The 20,671-nt window shown below is 44.1% G+C and overlaps 1 protein-coding gene across 1 annotated transcript in view; it reads right to left on the bottom strand.

Moving 5' to 3' along the window:
* The window catches only part of TBC1D32 (TBC1 domain family member 32), a 484,474-nt gene that overhangs the window by 207,224 nt on the left and 256,579 nt on the right, over positions 1 to 20,671 (bottom strand). Inside the window, exons 19-22 of the mRNA XM_088481005.1 lie at positions 6,553 to 6,691; positions 4,421 to 4,508; positions 3,576 to 3,694; positions 3,265 to 3,384 (exon numbers count right to left, since the gene is read on the bottom strand). Of these exons, the coding sequence (XP_088337131.1) occupies positions 3,265 to 3,384; positions 3,576 to 3,694; positions 4,421 to 4,508; positions 6,553 to 6,691 (466 nt within the window). The remainder of the gene's footprint in view (positions 1 to 3,264; positions 3,385 to 3,575; positions 3,695 to 4,420; positions 4,509 to 6,552; positions 6,692 to 20,671) is intronic.

The following is a 20,671-nucleotide window of genomic DNA, read 5'->3' on the forward strand; positions in this document are numbered from 1 at the left end:
AGGACACATCTGTATATGCTGCAATTTAAGTAAAGCCAGACTTTGTTTTGTTGCAGTCACATAGGGCTCGATCACTTCCTCAATTTGAGAAGAGATTGGGCCGTGAGGGAGGGGGTGGGGGGTTAGCTGCGGGGCCAGTGGTGGTGTTTCCAATATGTCACAATGTTTTTAGTGTCATATTTATTTTAATCTGAGTAGCCATATTTTTATAAGTTTAGAAAGTGACTCTGTTTTATAAGGTGAGACATGCTTGATAGTGGAATACCTACGAATTATGCCGATAGCGGCAGGCCGACACGGCTGAAAATCCCGATCGTCCTAAGTATCAACTAACCTAACCTAACCCCCCTAACCCTCCTTAGGGGTGCCTAACCCTAACCTTTCCCCCAGTGCCTAATCCTAATCCCCCCTCTAAGTGCCTAGACCTAACCCCCCTTCCCCGCTGCCTAAACCTAAGTCCCCCGGGGGGTGCCTAACCCTAAGTCCCCCCGTTTGTGCCAAACCCTAACCCACCCTCCCCCTAGCCTAACCCTAACCTCCCGAGGTGGTGCCTAACCCTAAGTCCCCCCCGGGAACCCTAAACCTAACCCTCCCCCCCCCGCGGCTGTCCGCAGCGGCACCCGGCATCACTTCGATCGGGATGCCGGGCGCCGGTCTCCCAGCGTCTGTAAAATGACAGGCGTCTAGAATTAGATGCCTGTCATTTAACCCTCGCTGGGATAAAGCAGTCGGGAACCCGGCTGTCGGGCTTACGTCAGCCGGCTTCCGATTGCATACCCTTGATAGTACATCTGGTTTGCAAGATAAGTCTATGAACATAGGGTTAAGTTTCTAGGACATTACTTTCTGATTGATTACACCTATGATTACACCTGGGCTACAACAAAAGAGCCAATAACAATGGAGAGGTGTGCAGCAACTGCTATTTAAGGCTAGCAGTGAACTGGGCACATTACTCTTTGATAAAGCTCCATATTGGAGCAAAACGCATTAGTGATTGGCATTTAGAGGTGGTCATATGCTGTACTACACGCTGTGTCTATCGGATGTGACTCCAGCAAGCCCGCTAACAGTTTCCCGATGCTTACCGTCACAATTTACAGCGCTGGTTGGACATTAAAATGAGAGTTTTTAGAAGTGGAGGTGTTGCCCATAGCAACCAACCAGATTCTACATAACATTTATCTATCATCTTCTAGAATAGCTATAATCTGATTGGTTGTTATGGGCAACATCTCCACTTCTAAAAACTCTCACTTTAGTAAATATACCACTAAAAGCGGAGCTGTATGATGAGAACCTAGCTTATATATAGCCTTCACAAAGTGCACATTTGGAACTCTTACCTGCCCCACTGTGATCAGTCTCCTACTACTGACAACAGGGGAGACCAAACCACAGCTATTAGCTGCTGACTCCTGCGGGCGAAATCGGACTCGCCGGACTGATTAACACAGTTTCTGAAGCAGGTCATTGTAAGTCTCTATTGCTATTTATTTGAGACACAATCATCATAGGTGGTTCAGTAAGGACATTGCCAACTAATAAGTCCTTATTTGTTACTAATTTGAGACTATTTAATACATCAGAAGTTTCAGATTTCTTGTGGTGAATCACACGGTGGAACTGCAGATTGTGGAGATTTTGCAAACAGAAATCAGGATTTTGCATTCAAAGTAATTTATAAAGAATTGACGTATAGGTGTAAGGATTGATAATCCTCTATTTATTTTGAACATGGTGTATACTGTATGTTTACATGTTTACATTGAACTAGTTGAAAATTTTTATTTTTTATGTATTATAATCACATGTTCATTACAATATAGATGATAACATTATTGTGATTTGGAATAAATCTTATTTTTAAACAGATATACTGTATATATATATATATATATATATATATATATATATATGTATATATATATATATATATGTATATATATATATATATATATATATATATATACACACACACAAGCGAGTCCACTGTTGATTTCAGGCAAGGCAAATACAAAGTATTTTAATGAGTGCAGTACCTGCCATATATCACTCTGGGCCTGTGGGCAAGTGAGAGAACGCACACACCCAGACACTGAGAAAATATGCTAATCAATGCATACGTACGGCAACTGCAGCACATGATGCAGACGCCCAGCTATATATAATGCCGCCCACCTCCCTTTACTCACAGCCTGAGAAGTCCGCAAGATAGCGAAAACAGAGGTATGATCGAGAGCCATCGAACGCATAATAGTGGTTTAGGCTGCGTAGGACTATGCACTGGCTCATTTATGCACATCCCTGCAACGGCGTTCAAACACACTGGCACGTCTGCGTTCGGCCGAACACCCCCGTTACCACCCACAAATGGCACTTCCTGTCAATCATTATCAGAATGGTCTGTGTACACTGTATGTAGTCTGCTTACCCTTACCGGATCGCACTGGCTAGTTCGCACATGTGCAGTGCAATGCATACGCATGCGTAGTGGGAAAACATCGGTCGAGTGCGTGCATTCTCTCACCTGCATTCCTTGCTGAATCAGGCTCTCTATTACAATAGCAACTTACCACCCTTGCATCTAATTGAATTGACCCCTAAATCTGATGTTTACAGGATATTTTGCACAATTCTACTTATTTCAACAACAGAGACAATATACCAATATGTGATTACAGCTATTAATTTGGGGTAGGATATTGGGGGTCATTCAGACCCGGTCGCAAGCACCGATGTGCTCGCAACCGGGTCGATGGGTAGCCCTGCGCACGCACAGCGGCCGCACTGCAAGTTCGCAAGCCCCGGAGCGAGAGAGCAACTCCGGAGTTCGCTACAAAAGGGGCGGCTGTCGATGTTGATCGACAGCTCACCCGGCCGGCCCGGGGAGTGGTTTCCAAAACGTAGGAATTCCTTAACGAATGCCTACCGTTTTGTGAGCGGCCGTACTGACATCAACAGTGATGTCAGTAGGGAGCTTCCTGCTCCATCAGAGCAGAAAGCTCCCTGGGGCTTGCGAGTGCCCAGACCCAACCTTAGGGTCTGGTCGCAAGCCCCGATGGTCGCGATGGTGATCACCATCACGACCATCACCCTGGTCGCTAGCTACGCTGTGGGTGGTAACCCACAGCTTAGCTTGCGACCAGGAGGCCGCACCAAAAAACAAGAAGCACCCGCCCTCATTCAGAGAGAGCGATCGCTTCTTGCGACCACCTCTGAATGAGGTCCATTGTTACATAGACATTTGTGTAAAATACTTACAACAAAGGAAGTAGGGACTTCACGGAGAGAGTATTCATCTTTTGATGGCAATTCTTGGTTGACAAGCAGCTCATAAACAGCAGGGTAGGAATACAGTAAGTTCACCAATGCTAGAAAAGACTATAAATTCCAAAAAGTTACAGAAAATTGGATTGTGTTCTATAGCATATAACTAAGCAGTACCTGAATTAATTAATTAAATATTTTAAAAAGAATTTGCATAGAGGAATACATACTGAGCTGCAATTTTAGTGGATAAATACAAGAAAAAAACAGCTAATTATTTTACGTTGGTTACAAAGTCAATGTACCTTTTGACAACTTCTGTCTATGGGATCCACGGGAATGGGTTTAGGATGAATAACTCTGACATCGTCTCTCCCGCATTCTAGTACAGCCCACAAGTCAGTGATAAAAGCTTGAATAAAGCCTACAAAAAACATTGGCAGAAATATGCAGTGGCCCATAAATCAATGTTTATTTATTGCTATGCTCATAATATTTAATGTTAACTTCAGTCCTTTTCCCAGTCCATACATTTTGTTTACATTGCTGAATTACTTTACCAGATACCAATCCAATGTACTGTAGTATGCAATTTTTAGTATGCCAATACATATTTGCTGGTCAGTGTTAACAAGCTAAATGAGAGTGTGCCCGAAATGAAACTAAACATACTGGAATATTAAACTGCACAAAAATCCACGTGACAGTAGCTTAAATCTTTTTTTCCCTATTTTATTCACGCACACCCACAAGCAGGGGTGCCTAGCGGGGGGGGGGTACTAAAAACCCGGGTCCGGGCTTGCTGGAGGGGCCCAGTGGGAGCCCGGGTCCGACATCGCTCCCTCCTACATGTCGGCAGCCCAGCACACGCTGTTGTGTACTGGGCTCCTATGCCTATGAAGAGTGCGATCGCACTGACCGCACCCCCCAGGATTTGCGCTGGGCAGGGGGCTTACAGTGCAGCAAAATGGTTTTTTTTCTGAGGGGACTTGGCCATGCCTCCTGCAAATAGACCACGATTAGACAACCTTTTGCAAAGCTCACACAAGAGCAATTACTTTCTGAAAATAAAAAAATAAAAAATCTTCAATCAGTTTAGACTTAAATAATATTTAGTCAATTTACTTTAGGTACACTAATTAATATTTACCTGACTTTTGCAGGGCTACTGCACCTGGGGCTATTGCTGCCACCTGTGTAACCATTAGTCCATAGCCAAATTTCTCATATCGGATAACCTGCAATGAAATTGATTGATCAAAATGCTACATACAGTAATTGTCAAGTCTATATTTAAAAGTATTAAGCAACATGATTTGACTCCATTAGATGTGGACTAAAAACAACTAAATTTACATATCTTTGGTATAAATAAAAAGGAGCACCGGGGAGAGGGGGGGAGTGGGTACTAATTACCCGGGCTTGATGGAGGGGCCCGCATCCGCTGCCTGCCCCCCTTTCCCTTACATATCACTCCTCAACCCAGCACATGCTGCTGTGTGCTGGGCTGTAGTGGGACCTTAGAGGAAGCAGTCTTCTCTGGCAGTGGGGAGGAAAGGGGGGAGCAATCACTCTAATTGCACCTCCCTCATATTTGTCTGCTTTTTTTAGGGAGGCGCGGCTACGCCTACTGCCATTAGGCCGCAAAAAATAACTGAGACCCGGCAATCCTCACTACGGCCCTGTATGTAAAGCAACATGCCTCAGTAAATGTTTTGAACAGGGCTGTGGAGTCAGACAGAGGGCTTGATTCAGAGCCACTCATAAGCGGCCGCTCGTTCACTCCGAGTGATGTTCGCACAACTGCGCATGCGTATGGGTCGTTATGTGCATGCACAAACCAGTCATTGCGGTCGGAAATTGTGCGCTCGCAAAACAGCGAGGGGCTGCTAATTTGATTGACAGAATGTACCGTTTGTGGGTGGTAACAAGGGAAGGTGCTTGAAAATGGGGGAGTAGAGATCCGAACGCAGGCGTACCTAATGGTAAAAAGGGCTTTTAATGGGAGTGCATAATTAGTAAAGGAGCGTCATCGACCACGTCACTTGGTTGTCTTTTAGCCTGAACTGCTCGCAGTGATTGCGGTAGGAAAATCCTACCACAAGCACTGCGAGCAGTTCAGATGCCTTTCGATGTACCCGATTAATCTAATAAATACCGGAGATGACGTGTGTAGCGAACGGCAAAGGGGCGTCTTTACAAAATAGCGAGCGCATTTTTCGCTCGCTCGCTCAGACATAGAGGCGTCAACAAGCCGCAAAGAGCGAGCGCTCAATTTAAATAGCCGGACCCTTTTTTGGAACGACCGTCCGCCCTGAATCAGGCCCAGAGTCTTTGAGATTGAGTCGGACTGTAGTAAGAAAGAGGAGTAGGAGTCTAAGGGGTGCGAATTGTGAGTAGTGAGTTTGATTCTTGAAACTCGCAAGCTTCACATCGATGCACGCTCCCGAGAATTCTCAAAATCCAATTAAAAAAGCCTATATGCACTACTTGCAGTGGAGGCTTTTTTTTTTAATTCAAGAAAATTATAAAAAACAAAGTTTTTTCGTTCAATCTCAAGCGAATTAAACGAAAAATGAAATAAAATGTTGGAAAAAAAGGTGATTTTGGGGTACTTTGAGGGCATCTTGAAACGTAAAAAATAAATAAAAAAACTATTATTTTTCAATTAAAAAAATATTGTAATTAAAGTTGGGAGTATGGACTCGCATTGTCTCGCTGTGAGTATGATGTGAGTTTGTTCCGAAACTCGCAGTATGTATTAGCTCAAACTAGCGGGAGTGTAATGCAACAGCTGGCACTTGACGGGGTCCAACTGCCCCCTACCAATTGGTCATATTCACAACCCCACACTAGTCAGCCCAGGCTAGGAATTTCTCAGGAAGTGGCAAACCCCCAATAAAGGCTCTCCTCTGAGCAGACAACAGGCTAATAGCCCGGGGCTCACACACCTGGGTGGTAGGTGCACAGTTGATTGTGTCAAAAATAGAAATAATATTGTCCTTTACAGCGGGGCTACAAGTCTGTGCACTTGCTGGCACTTGGAGAACCACAAATACCAGAAAGCCCAGGCATTAAGGGCCGCTGGTACCTGTAGACCTCCTGTAAAATAAATATTTAAATAAAGAGAATACAAACACACTGAGTACTACCATATTTTATTCCCAGGAGTACAGGTACAGTTAATGTTGAGGCACAGTGCATTAAATAGATATAATCAGTTTAACCAAAATGAAACATTAGAAATATTATAACAAATTAAATATATTAATGGAAACCTACCTGGACTTTTTTTGTAAATTGGCTGAACATGTACGTCACACATTCATTGATGGCTCCGGTTTGTTGGAGAAGTAAAAGTCCTCTTGGTGTAGCAGCAAAGTTCAACAAGCTATCAAGCAATGATTCCTCCCATACTATTCTACAAAATAAAACAAAATCCAAGAGTAAATGACATCCATGTTTCGAAAGGGTAGAGGCACAACTACCACCGGTACATGTTTCAGCCAAGCCTTGTTGGCAAACACAAACAACAGTTATCTAAATGACTTACAATGAGCTTAGGGCCTGATTCAGAGCCGAACGCTCTGACCAGAGCGCTCGCTCTGAATCAGTGCCCTCCTCCATGAAAATGGAGCGGCCTCCCGGCCGCTCGCATAGCTGTGGGTGACCACCCACAGCATATGCGAGCGTCCATGATGATGGTCGCGATGGTCTTGACCATCGCGCTTGCGACGGAGACCCTGCGGTAGGGTCTCGCTGCCGCAAGCCTTGGAGTGATTTTGGCTCTATCAGAGCCAAAATCACTCTCACTGACATCACTAGTGATGTCAGTGGGGCCGGCTTCAGACGGTAGGCGTTCCCATGGGAACGCCTCCGTCTGGCAGGCACGCCCACCAAAGGGGGCGTGCTGTCAATCAACATCGACAGCACGCCCCCTTTGGTGCGAGACCCGGAGCGATGGAGAGCCCGTCGCTCACTGGGTCTCGCGCATGCGCACGACGGAGCATCAACCCAACCCGCTTGCGACCCCCTTAGTGTACTCTTTATAAATCATATAGGGATACATGTGCAAATTGAATATATGAGATAAAATCAAACACACCAAAACAAAACAGGTATATGTATGTGTAAATGTTGAATTGTATGTGTCCAGCTCAAAAACAGTTGTGATGTATAGCAGGTACTGTATGAAAGTGTGTACACTTATATTCAAGAATACTGTAGAAATGCAGCTTTACAGTGTTGGTAGTAAAGCGTGACCCTTTTATGGACACAATATTATAATGCAGTGATGGGCAATTCACACATTAGAGAATATTGTCTATCCAGTTATTAATGAATGTAAAAGTAACATTATTCTTTTAGAATGCAATTAAATTCAAACATCTCCACATTGTTTTACCCCTTTAAAAAATCAAAAAGGAAACTTCTTTCCGGCAGTAGTCCAAATGGAAATGTCAATTTAATCATGTAAATATAAGGCCAATATAATATAATAAAGCTATAAAATTAATTATTTAAATCAGTGGTGTAACTTCACCCCAGACACCCGGAGGAAAGTTATAATTTGGTGCCCTTCCCTTAAAAAAAAGGGAAAATATATATGGTGCATGTCCGTCCGTCCGTGAGCAATGGAGGAGATGCCCCTTCAGTGCTGGCGCCCGGTGGCAGGCGCCTCCATTGTCTCCCATAGTTCTGCCTCTGCACTCTGTAATGTTAGGGGGGGATGATGTATTTAAGAGCATATGTTTTATCATTCTGTCATGTTAAATAATTTAACATGGCACTGGCAGAGTGAATATACCACCCCCTTGCATGACCGATAAAATATGTGCTTTTTAAATATATAACCCGCCCCCCTCCCCGAGTCCTATGGCCAGCGACGATCCCACCTCACCCTCATAGGGCTTGCACTTGACTGACAGGCACTGAGACAGACTTACTGTAATGTTTTATACTGCCTGTCTGCAGTGCCACAGCCAGCCCACAGAGCCTCTCTCCCGGGTCCCGGCCACTCTCTCTCCCCGCAGCCAGCTGCCGTTCACGATGCCAAGTAAGTTGCAGCGCAGCAGCAGTGGGTCATAGATGAAATCTTGGCTCCTCAGAAGGGGCAGGCACATGGTCGCGGGCGGTCACATGATACGTGACGCCCGCGACGGCGTGACCAAAGAGACCACAGAGTTTAGACATGGTGGAGCTGGAGGAGGGAGCGCTGCTGATGCTGATCGGCGCTCAGCGGCTCCGCTCCTCTACGGTACTACTAGTTACTCACTGAAGCCAGTAGGTGGAACGGCCCGGGACCCGGGTGACAATGGAGCCAGGTGCCCCCTTCAGGGCTGGCACTCGGCGGCAACTGACTCCATTGTCTCCGGGAGTTCCGTCACTGATTTAAATACTAACAGCCAGAGGGGACAAAATGCAATAATCAAAACAAAGGTAAATAGGCAGTGCAATAGTCATCACTATTACATATTGTTGCACTAGACATCCAGCACTTGTAATGGTGCCTACACACTAAACGACGCGCAAACGATGTGATGTCATTAACGATTTCCCTTGAACTCCCCAGCAGCTTCCTGGCAGTCCTGGACAAACGATATTGTGCATAAAGTGTTCATTTACCTGCAGTATGTAAGATCTGAAGATACGATTAACGACCCACGGGACAGCACATCCCATCATTATCGCTCAGTGGAAACTGCATGATTTGCACAAATTTGATCGATTTATCATTACGATACATAGAAATCATGCAAATCGTTCAGATAATCGTCTAGTGTGTGGGCACTTTTAGAGATACACCTCTTAAGAAACAGATCTAAGGATGCATGCATGTTGAAATATGCTGCATTTATTTAAACACACCATTACAGTATTCAGCTGACATTTGCAAGGCTCTGCTAGTACCTGTCCTTTCTCTATAGACAATAGGGAAAACAAGTAAATCTATATCAGGCTTGCTGACTTCCTGGCTGCCCATTCCGGGAGTGAGCAGCCAGGTCGGCATGACAGGGGGCGTGTCCATCATGAGGAGGCGGGGCCGGCCAGATTATATGTATTTGAGGGTAGAGCAGGGGCGGGGCAACACAATTGTGTCATTTTGTCCCCGCCCCCGCTACACAATGCCGATATCACAGGCATTGTGAAGCAGGGGACGGAGCCAAAATGATGCGATTCAGCGTGAATCGCGTCACCGGCGATAGGAGGGGTGGGCGGCAGCAGGGAGGACTGCCTGCCTTCCCGGAAGGTCGGGAGCGGCACCCGATTTTTGGGAGGCTCCCGACCAAATCGGGAGGGTAGGCAAGTATGATCTATATATGAAATTTGAGTGTTTGCGAAGCCTGAAAATACATATAAAAATGATGTACATCCAACTCTAAATCAGCCCCATAATTTATAAAAGTGCAAAATGAATGATAGAGCTAGGTGATGAAGATAAACAGTAGTGACATTCCACAACAAAATCAGAACACTTGTGTTCATGAGTTTTCATTCATAGGGCTCCATTTACTTCAATACACATTTAAAATGTGGTTGTAGTGTGATATTTCCGCCTAAATTTAGGAAATAGCATAGGGATTTATAAAAAATCCCTCGCAGGGACAGAGCTTGTGATAAAGAGCTCTGACTCTGTGAATCCCATCCATAAACCTCTCCGTGTATTTTTCATGCACCCGCCGCCGGATACCGCAAATACCCCCACCCCACTTACCTCTTGTGATCGGTGCTCCGGATATGTCCTCTGGGGCTCTGCACTGTGATCCCGGGCAGTTGTTCTATGCAGCAGCTGACTAGGGTCAGAGTGCAGAAGTCGGAAGACCAGCTGACTAGAGCCCCAGAGGACATAACCGGAGCAGCGATCACCAATCCCTGGCTTTAGGTAATTGTTTTTTTAACTTTTTTTTTGTTTACAGTGATCAGCTTGTGGTCTTTTTAGACCACACAGCTCATCACTGGAGCTCGGCTCCCAGCTCTGCTCTGCCTGTTAGAGCAGAGTTAGAGTCGGGGAACTGGGGGAAACCCTGGATAATGCCGTCTCTAGGTGGCATTATTATCACAGGGCTTCCCCCGGTATTTTTTCACAATTTAGATTTAATAACTCTGGACAGATCACATTTCCCATTACAATTATGGGAAATGCAATCTCCTTACTAAAAATTTGTGATAATTTGGGTTTGGAGTAGAATTTTACGAATTCTACTCCAATTGCCCTTTAGTAAATTTAAGTTACACCAAAATAATGTGAAAAGGATGTGCCAATACCATTTTTCACTTTATTTTAGTAAAAATAATGTTAAGAAATAGAGCACATAGTGAGGGAATCTGTTATAAATTCTAGAAATAAAAATGCAACTGAAAACAGAAAAAAACCTGGCCCTAACCAAATGAATTTAGAAAATTTTCATGTTAAGAGCTATCTAAATGAAATCTGCAATTATCAACATGAATAAATGATAACTGTAGCAATCTCTTGGTTTTTATATTGATCTGAAATGCAATAATAAAACTAAATCAGTGATGGACACACGAGAAGGTGATTAAGAGGCCTAATTATTAATACAGACCCAAAAATTAAAATCTCTTATTGCTACATATTGTTTGTGGCTATTTATTAAGGGAAACACATCGGGGCAGTAGCAATAATATTTATAATATTATTAATAATAATAATAATAATAATAATAATAATAATATATGGTCGGGTTTAGACCTGACTTGCCTAATGCACATGTAGAACCTTTGGGCTACACATGTGCAATTCAATGCTGCCAGGGGAGGGATCAGAAAATCCAGATCAAGCATAAACCTTTGCAAAATTAGTTTACAGGCTACAATGACTAACACTATCTCCAGTTTCGGTGATGGAGCGTGATAAATTGGAGAACACAGTAGTTCCTTCTGAAAAATATGCCTTAACCAAGGAGATATTGTATTTGCACATAAATCTATAATAATATCTAAACACTGCACTATAACACATTTAGGCATAATCCCTCTATACACATTTGCCATGAAACTGTACATACTGTATTCTCACATTCTACTCTCTGCACGACATTAGTCACCAGTGACTGCCCTGCACTTTCTTCACACTTTTGGAAAAATGTAATGAAATGTGAATAGCTTTACTCTTTTTTTAATTAGTTTTCTGAATACAAATTTGGGAGGTAAAAACTTCATATACTGTACTGATTTTGAAGTCAACAAACAAATTAATAGGCAATAATATTCCCCCTTTTTGCCAGTTCTCCCCAACTTCTCTCTACCTCCGGTTTTCCCTAGCAATCCATCTCCCTCCATGCTAATGCTGGGTACACATTTATCGGTATATCGTACATTCGAACGATCAAGGAACAATATATTGGAAGTGCATTGGCAGGCGTGTACAACAAATATGTCTGTGAACAACATCGTTCACAGACATATCAGGTAAGCCCTGCTGCACAGCCGATGCCGATATATCTGAAAGATATATCTGTGCATCTGCATATGTGTATGGGCGACCCACCGATCACCCATACACTTACTGCAGGGATTGCCGACACTAAAATCTCAACTGCGCGGGCATTTCAAATCATACATGCCTACTCTCCCGGGAATCGCGGGAGGCTCCTAATTTTTGGGGTAACCCACCGCGATCCCGGAAGAGTAGGCATATCTCCCGCATCCCGCCCACTTCCTAGTGAAGTGGGCAGGATGGGGAGATTTTACCTGAAATTATCGGATCCGTCGGGAAGGGGCAGGGCTAAATTAGGCAAATTGCGTCATTTAGCCCCGCCCCCTCCTCACGGACCTGCAAATCACGGGTGTTTTCTGTAAAGGGGGCGGGGCCTAATGACGTCTATCGTCTGGTCCCGCCCCCCCGAAGAGGAGAGCAGCAGGTCCCCCCCTGCTGCTCCCGGAAAGCTTCCCAGCAATGTAGGTAAGTATGTTTCAAATGCTTGCCCAGTTGTGATGTCAGCCCAGACATATCGAGTGGCCGATTGGTAAGTGTGTGTGGCTTACCAAACGGCCGCTCTGACAGCAGATCGGTCTGCTGATCGATCCATCGGCGTCTCAGTGTGAACCCAGCATAACTCATGCTTCTTCTATTCTTATATCCATTTAATGTTTTTTACATTTGTCTACCAATAAATTGTGTAAAAATAAAGGCAGGTACAACCTAATTATGTATACATATACAGCAAAGCAAGGTAACAGTAACTAGATGGACGTTATTCTGAAATTCATGCCTAACAAATGCGTATCATTTTACAGTATGCTTTTCCTTTCAGTGTCACCATAGGAAGTATAATAATGGGGACTGTTTACATTGCTCCACAAGTGGATAAAAAGAATTTCATATTCATGTACTGCATATAATCCATAACGGAGTCTCATTTATACTTGTAATGTTTGCCAAGTAAGACAAGAGTAATTTCCCCTATGCTATGATTACTATTAGCATTTTCAACACAGTTTTAAATTAGATATTTATAACATCAACATATCTGCTGCAGCAGAAAAGTAATTTCCTGTCTTATCTAGGCATGCTGTAATTTCCATCTAAATATTTCTATGCTTGCATTCAAGGCACAATCTGTTAAGTAATTAGTTTTTTTTCTCTTTATAATATGTGTGTGGACTTTTTAATGCAGTGGTGTAGAGAATACTTGATAGAAAAACAATAAAGCTTACATGATACATTTGTAATACACATGCCAAAATTTTAATGTCTTCTTGTATAGAATAATCCACAGTAGTACTTTAGAAAATCTTTTAGTGGAGTCAATTTTAATTGTATATATTTTCATACTATGCAGAATAGCAATGTGTTGATCGCATCCAAATAATAGAATTCCAACTTTAACATTGGTCTTTTGGAAACAAAGTTTAGACTCTGGGGCTGAACATACTGGGCCTGTTCCAGAAATGTACGCTAATGCTACCGCAACTGCGTCTCCGTACGCAACGCAGTTGCAAGAATATGCTAAAGTTAGCAAAGATCACCTGGGCATAAAGACGCCCACTACTGCCTTCTCACCTGCGTACAACTACGCATACCTACTTAAACATCGGTACCATCGAAGTACTGTACATCAGCGCCATTTTACCCTTGCGGCAGGTCTGACCTGATGCAGGCCAGGGAGCTCTTCTGCCACGCAGAGCTGCGTATGCAATTGTAGTGGCTAATTTATGCACGCCCATGTAACGGAGTTCAAATGGCCAGGCACGCCTGCGTTTCGCTAACCACCCCCAAATAGTCACTTCCTGTCAACCAATCTGCAATGGGCCTCTGTGATCTGCGTGAACGCACAGCGGACGCACTGCTGCCTTCGAGCACTGCGATGCATACACATGCACAATGGCAAATAATCGCTCGATCTGTGTCCAAATTGCAGTTGCATTTATCTCTAAATCAGGCCCACTGTACATACGCATGTTTGAGGAGTGTATATTACATGTTTTTGCACTGTACATGCTGTGGAGCTAAATGCACGTAATTACGGGAATTACAAAAGGGACAATTCAATTGTTTCACAAAATGTACAAGAGAAAAAGAACTCTCTTTTTTGGGGGACATTCATTGTATATAATTAAGTATATTTAAAATAATACTTAAAATATATTTAAAAAGCATATTTAAAATAATCTATACATTTATAACCAAATTTAGACAGACAACATACAATTAATATAGATAAGTCAGCGAGAAGCTAGCAAAAATATAAATCGGTGATGACATATATTTGGAGTTTTAATAATCAGTCCAATTACCCAATATAAGCAAACAACATAAAATAAATGTCGATAAATCAACAAGAAGCTAGCGAAAATATTTATAAGTAATCACATATTTTAGGAATACCAATACTCAGTCAAGTGTAGCAGCAAGTACAGTAAAAATAAATGGTAATCAATTTCTTAAAAACTGCATATATGATCCATAATACCTCTAACATGAAATATTGTTAAGCAAATTAATGATAACAGTCATTTCAAGATTACTCCATCTTAATTAGCCAATATCAGATGTTCAACACATAATATCACAGTTCAGAGGTATATACCCCCATTAAATACCTAAAAAGATTATACTGTCTTAAGGTCCAAGATACAGTATATAGTCGCCTCTGATAATCAGATATATGTAATATAGAGACAAATCTGCAACCTCTACATATATAATGACTTATGGGACTTGGTTACAAAATATCACGGTTCTTAAATATTTGTAACCTTTGATGATAGTAAATACACGTTTCAGAAAGTATTCAAATACATACAAAAGTGAAAGCTACTCCCTTGAATGTCGTTTCCATGGGGAAGCTGCTGCTCCTTGTGTGACAAGCATTAATACAAGAAGTGAGCGTACCCCTGGTATGCCCCTGGGACATACATAAGTGTACTGAGTTTCTGCTGTTGCACCGTCTGCCAAAGTAAGCCTTGATTGCGCCCCCCTGGCTTTGCGCCGGGATGAGGGGACTCAGAGCGCTCCCCTCACCTCGTGGCCACGCCTCCCGTGATAAGGCCATGCCCCCTGTTACCCGGGCCCGCAGCGGCTCTTGGCGGGCTTGGCAGGAGGCCCCTTATTGTCTTACAGGGGCATTCCTCTTGTACATATAACTGGCAGCCATCATGTGCAACCCCCTTGGAATGCCAGAGTACCGCAGGATCTCCCACCTCCTGTCCCGTGGCCCCCGCATAAGACCTTCTCCACGAGGATGCCGGGAACCTGAGTCTTTATAGACTCAGGCCCCGACATCACAGGCTGCAGCCAAGGACGCGTTTGCGCCTGCCGCAAAGCCATGCCCCCTTTAACACCTGCGAGACCACACCCCCTGTGCAGTCTGCTTTCCCCTGCCCTCCTGGTGATTGACAGATGATGTCACCGGGAGATGGGGCTAAATCACAGCAGCGCTGGTAGGTGGGGCTTAATGGTGGGGCGGAGCTTAAGCACGCTGACGGGCATTACAGTAAATAGAAATTCAGTCTGCAGAGACTCCCGTGTACTGGCAGTGTGATTTGGATTTGTGGTGTGGTACTGTGCTGCTGTGTCTTCGGGGAAACCCGCTTTTGCACAGCGAGTACGCTCTGCACCACACGGACGTTTCCCTGGACTGCTTCCTCAGTGTGCTTATGTTCTGTGCATTAAACCCAGCCTAATAGGTTGTTAAGACCACGATAATTAATGGAAGCTCAAAACAAAGGAATGGCAACACTGGGCGGCTAATGATTACCGCCACTTATACATTTTTGAAGTCATAACTGGACTATAACAGGACATTCTCACATACAGTAGGCAAAATTCAGCATGGATCAGTCCCAAGGCAATGGTGTGTCGGCATCCTAAGGTGTGCCCCATAATGCCTGACAGCTTCTATCTCATGCCCAGCAGCTTTTCCCTGACTTGACATTCTGCACACCAGCACTGTCCCCACAGCTTTTCTCTTACATATGCTATTGCTCCAAAAAAAGAAACAAGAGGCATTCTTTCTACAGTAGATAGGATACTATGGACAAATAATATTATTTAAATCTTTATACTTCGTTCTATTTTAAAACACATAATTAGTTGATTTTCCATAAATTAGGATCCTGAAAAGTAAATGAATGAGTAGCAGTAGCGACGTTTCGGTCACAACCGGACCTTTCTCAAGCCACCAGCTTGTCACATTAACCTTCCAATATACAGCAAGTACAATCGCAGCCCAAGTGAAATAAATCAGTTGAATTGCTATGTCTTCCTGGTGAATGCCTCCTTTTTGGAACTTTTATGTTATTGCCTAATGTCTGAAGAAATGTTGGAGTTATATGGATGTGAGTGCGGGATATATTGGATAATATATATATATATATATATATATATATATATTAGGGGTGAGCGGGTTCGGATATCTGAAATCCGAACCCCCCCGAGCCCCCCCGATCCGAGGCTGATCCGAGTCAGGCTCGACTTTTCCCGCCTGACTCGGATCTGAATTCGAGGCAAAACGTCATCATCCCGCCTTCCGGGTCTCGCGGGTTTTGGATCCTATATAAGGTACCCGCGTCGGCGCCATTTTCTCACTCGGCTGTGGACAGTGAAGAGGGAGGGTGAGAGTTAGGGCTGGCTGGGCTGTGTAGTGTAGTGCAGAGTAGTGTTGTGCTGTGCTGTGCTGCGCTGTGCTGCTGTTGTCCATAGGGGCTGTGTCCACTACTTCAAAGTCCATAGGGGCTGGCTGTGTTGTGCTGTGCTGCTGTTGTCAATAGGGGCTGTGTCCACTACTTCAAAGTCCATAGGGGCTGGCTGGACTGTGTTGTGCAGTCAGTTGTCCATAGGGGCTGTGTCCACTCCAAAGTCCTGTGCAGTGTCCCAGTCCTAAAGGGGTGCTGTAGTGTTGTCCAGGGGGTGCTCTGTCCGTCAGGGGTGCTCCCCACAAGTGCTAAAAAAAAATATTTTTTCTGTGTTTGTGAATTGTGTGCGCAGTAGCCGCACGTGCATCAACAAAGTAGTGCCAAGCGTGCGCCTGTGTCATAAGTAAAGGGCCGGCTGGCTTGACCGTTAAAGGGTGCAGTAACCCCCAAAGTACACTCCAGTCCAAACCAAATAAAAAAATATTTTCTGTGTTTGTGAATTGTGTGCGCAGTAGCAGCACGTGCATCAACAAAGTAGTGCCAAGCGTGCGCCTATGTCATAAGTAAAGGGCCGGCTGGCTTGACCGTTAAAGGGTGCTGTAACCCCCAAAGTACACTCCAAACCAAATAAAAAAATATTTTCTGTGTTTGTGAATTGTGTGCGCAGTAGCCGCACGTGCATCAACAAAGTAGTGCCAAGCGTGCGCCTGTGTCATAAGTAAAGGGCCGGCTGGCTTGACCATTAAAGTGTGCTGTAACCCCCAAAGTACACTCCAAACCAAATAAAAAAATATTTTCTGTGTTTGTGAATTGTGTGCACTGCGGCTGCACGTGCATCAACAAAGGAGCAGCGCCAAGCGTGCGCCTGTGTCCCATAAGTAAAGAGCCGGCTGGCTCATTTCTTAAAGGGTGGTGTAACCCACAAAGTGAACTACTCTCCAGCAAAAATAAAAAAATATTTTCTGTGTTTGTGTGCGCTTTAGCCGCACGTATATATCAATATAACATAAATGGAGGACAAAACTTTCTCTGATAAAAATAAAATAGGGAAAGATCAAGAACCACTTCCTCCTAGTGCTGTTGCTGCTGCTGGGAGTTGTTTATCATCCCAGAGAGGAAGTAAGAACACCACTACTTTTACTAAACAATTGACCCTCCAACAGTCCCTAGCGATGAGGATGAAGTACGACAGCAGTCATCCTGAAGCAAAACGTATAACTGAGGCCTTGACTGCTATGTTGGTGCTAGACGTGGGTCCGGTATCCGCCATTAGTGCAGTGGGATATAGACAATTGATGGAGGTAGTGTGTCCCCGGTTCCAAATCCCATCTAGATTCCACCTGCATCCTCAAAGCAGCAGCGACAAGCGTGCGTCTGTCTGTTAAAGGGTGGTGTAACCCTCAAAGTGCGCTCCACAAACAATAAAAAAATTCTTATTTTTTTTTCTGTCTTTGTGAAATGTGTGGGCTGTAGCCGCACCTGCATCCTTAAAGCAGCAGCGACAAGCGTGCGTCTGTCTGTTAAAAGGTGGTGTGACCCTCAAAGTGCGCTCCACAAACAATAAAAAACTTATTATTTTTTTTACTGTCTTTGTGAATTGTGTGGGCTGTAGCCGCACTTGAATCCTCAAAGCAGCAGCGACAAGCGTGCGTCTGTCTGTTAAAGGGTTGTGTAACCCTCAAAGTGCTCCAAAAAATAAAAAACAAATTTTTTTAATGTGTTTGTGACTTGTGTGCGATGTAGCCGCACGTGCATCAACACAGTAGCAGCGCCAAGCGTGCGCCTGTGTCATAAGTCAAGGGCCGGTTTGGACATCTGGTCCGGACTGAAGGACGTGCCAACAATTTCTGACAAGTCTACTGTCACTGCATATGATACTGTCCTCAAAGCAGCAGCGACAAGCATGCGTCTGTCTGTTAAAGGGTGGTGTAACCCTCAAAGTGCGCTCCACAAACAATAAAAAAATTCTTATTTTTTTTCTGTCTTTGTGAAATGTGTGGGCTGTAGCCGCACCTGCATCCTTAAAGCAGCAGCGACAAGCGTGCGTCTGTCTGTTAAAGGATTACATCGGTGACAACATCCAAGTAGGCATGTCAGACAGTCCGTACCTGTACTGGCAGGAAAAAGAAGCAATTTGGAGGTCCCTGTACAAACTGGCCCTATTTTACCTGAGTTGCCCCCCCTCCAGTGTGTACTCCGAAAGAGTGTTTAGTGCAGCCGGGAACCTTGTCAGCGAAAGGCGTAGGAGGTTGCTTCCACAAAATGTGGAGAAGATGATGTTCATAAAATTAATTATCAACTCTTCCAGGGAGATCAGCCGCCTGAACGTACAGAGGGACCTGTGGTTGTGGATTCCAGCGGGGACGAATTAATACTCTGTGAGGATGAGGATGTACACAACACTGAAGAGGGTGAGGAATCGGTGGATGAGGAGGATGAGGACGACATCTTGCCTCCGTAGAGCCAGTTTGTGCAGGGACAGATTAATTGCCAGCTTGTTTTGTGGGGGCCCAAACGAACCAATCATTTCAGCCACAGTCATGTGGCAGACCCTGGCGCTGAAATTATTGGTTTGTTAAAGTGTGCATGTCCTATTTATACAACATAAGGGTGGGTGGGAGGGCCCAAGGACAATTCCATCTTGCACCTCTTTTTTTTCTTTGCAGTATGTACTGTTTGCAGCCTAGTTTTTCAAACTGCCATCCTGTCTGCCACTGCAGTGTCACTCCTAGATGGGCCACGTGTTTGTGCCGCCCACTCGTGTCGCTTAGCATAGTCATCCAGCTACCTCAGTGCAACCTTTTGGACATAAAAACACTATTGTGAGGTGTGAGGTGTTCAGAATAGACTGGAAATGAGTGGAAATTAAGGTTATTGAGGTTAATAATAGCATAGGAGCAGAAAAACCCACACATTCTGTGATTTTAGCTGTTTTTATGCTTTTTTAAAAAAAAATACAGATCCAAGACACAAAACCCAGAACCCAAAACACGGAAGGGTGGTTTTGGCAAAACCAATCCAGATCCAAAACACGAAGAAAGATCCAGATCCAAAACACAAAAGTGGCCGGTGCACACCCCTAATATATATATATATATATATATATATATATATATATAATTATGCATATACAGGTTGAGTCTCCCATGTACATAATGCTTGGTATCAGAGGTATTATGGATATCATATTTTTCCGTATTTTGGAATATTTGCATTTCACAATGAGATATCTTGGGAATGGGACCCAAACTTAGACACAGAATGCTTTTTTGTTTTATATACACCTTATACATATATTAATATATTTTTAATAATTTGGTGCATCAAAGTTTGTGTACATACACATAATTTATTTTTGTTTCATTACAACTTATACACACAGCCTGAAGATTATGTTACATAATACTTTTAAGAAATGTGTGCAGATTTTTTATCATTACCCATGTTTTATATATATTATTCAAGAATTAAACTTACTCTGTTTACAGAAGGGTTCTTTCCAATTGTAATTCTATCCTGGCCCCTACAGTATACATACTGTATAATAAAAGTTTGAAAAGTGGTAAACAAGATACTCTAAAATATACAGAAAATGATATCCTGAACGGGATGTAGTTTGTAGACCGGCGAACGGCATGCCGCCGGTCTGAATCCCGACGGTGGAAGCCCGATTCTGGATTTAAGCTAGGCATCGAAATACAGATTTCTATATTAGGGCCTGAGTCAGACCCGCTCGCGAGCGCTGAGCTCCGTCGTGCGCATGTGCGAGACCCGGGGAGCCCACTGATATCACTAGCGATGTCAGTGGGAGTGATTTTGGCTCTGATAGAGCCAAAATCACTCCAGGGCTTGCGGCAGCAAGACCCTACCGCAGGGTCTCGTCGCAAGCCCGATGGTCGCGATGGTCTTGACCATCGCGACCATCATCATGGACGCTCGCATGAGCTGTGGGTGGTAACCCACAGCTATGCGAGCGTCCAAGAGGCCGCTCCAAGTTTAGGTAGGAGGGCACTGATTCAGAGCGAGCGCTCTGGTCAGAGCGTCCGGCTCTGAATCAGGCCCTTAATCCCAAAGCTGGAATACAGACAAGACACCAGCCGAATGAGATAAGACGGTGGCGTCTTAGCGGTTAGCCGTGGGGGGGAGTGTTAGGTTTAGGTAGCATAGCAGGGTTAGATGTTTTTGGTGAAGGTTAGGGTTAGGTACCCCTGAGGGGGTGAGAGTTAGTCACTAAGGGGGGAGGATTAGGCTTAGGCACAAAGGGGGGAGACTTAGGTCTAGGCACTAATGTGGAGGGTTA

This window comes from Taudactylus pleione, unplaced genomic scaffold (genome assembly GCF_031769625.1).
Source record: "Taudactylus pleione unplaced genomic scaffold, aTauple2 ptg000259l, whole genome shotgun sequence".
NCBI classification, from domain to species: Eukaryota; Metazoa; Chordata; class Amphibia; order Anura; family Myobatrachidae; genus Taudactylus; species Taudactylus pleione.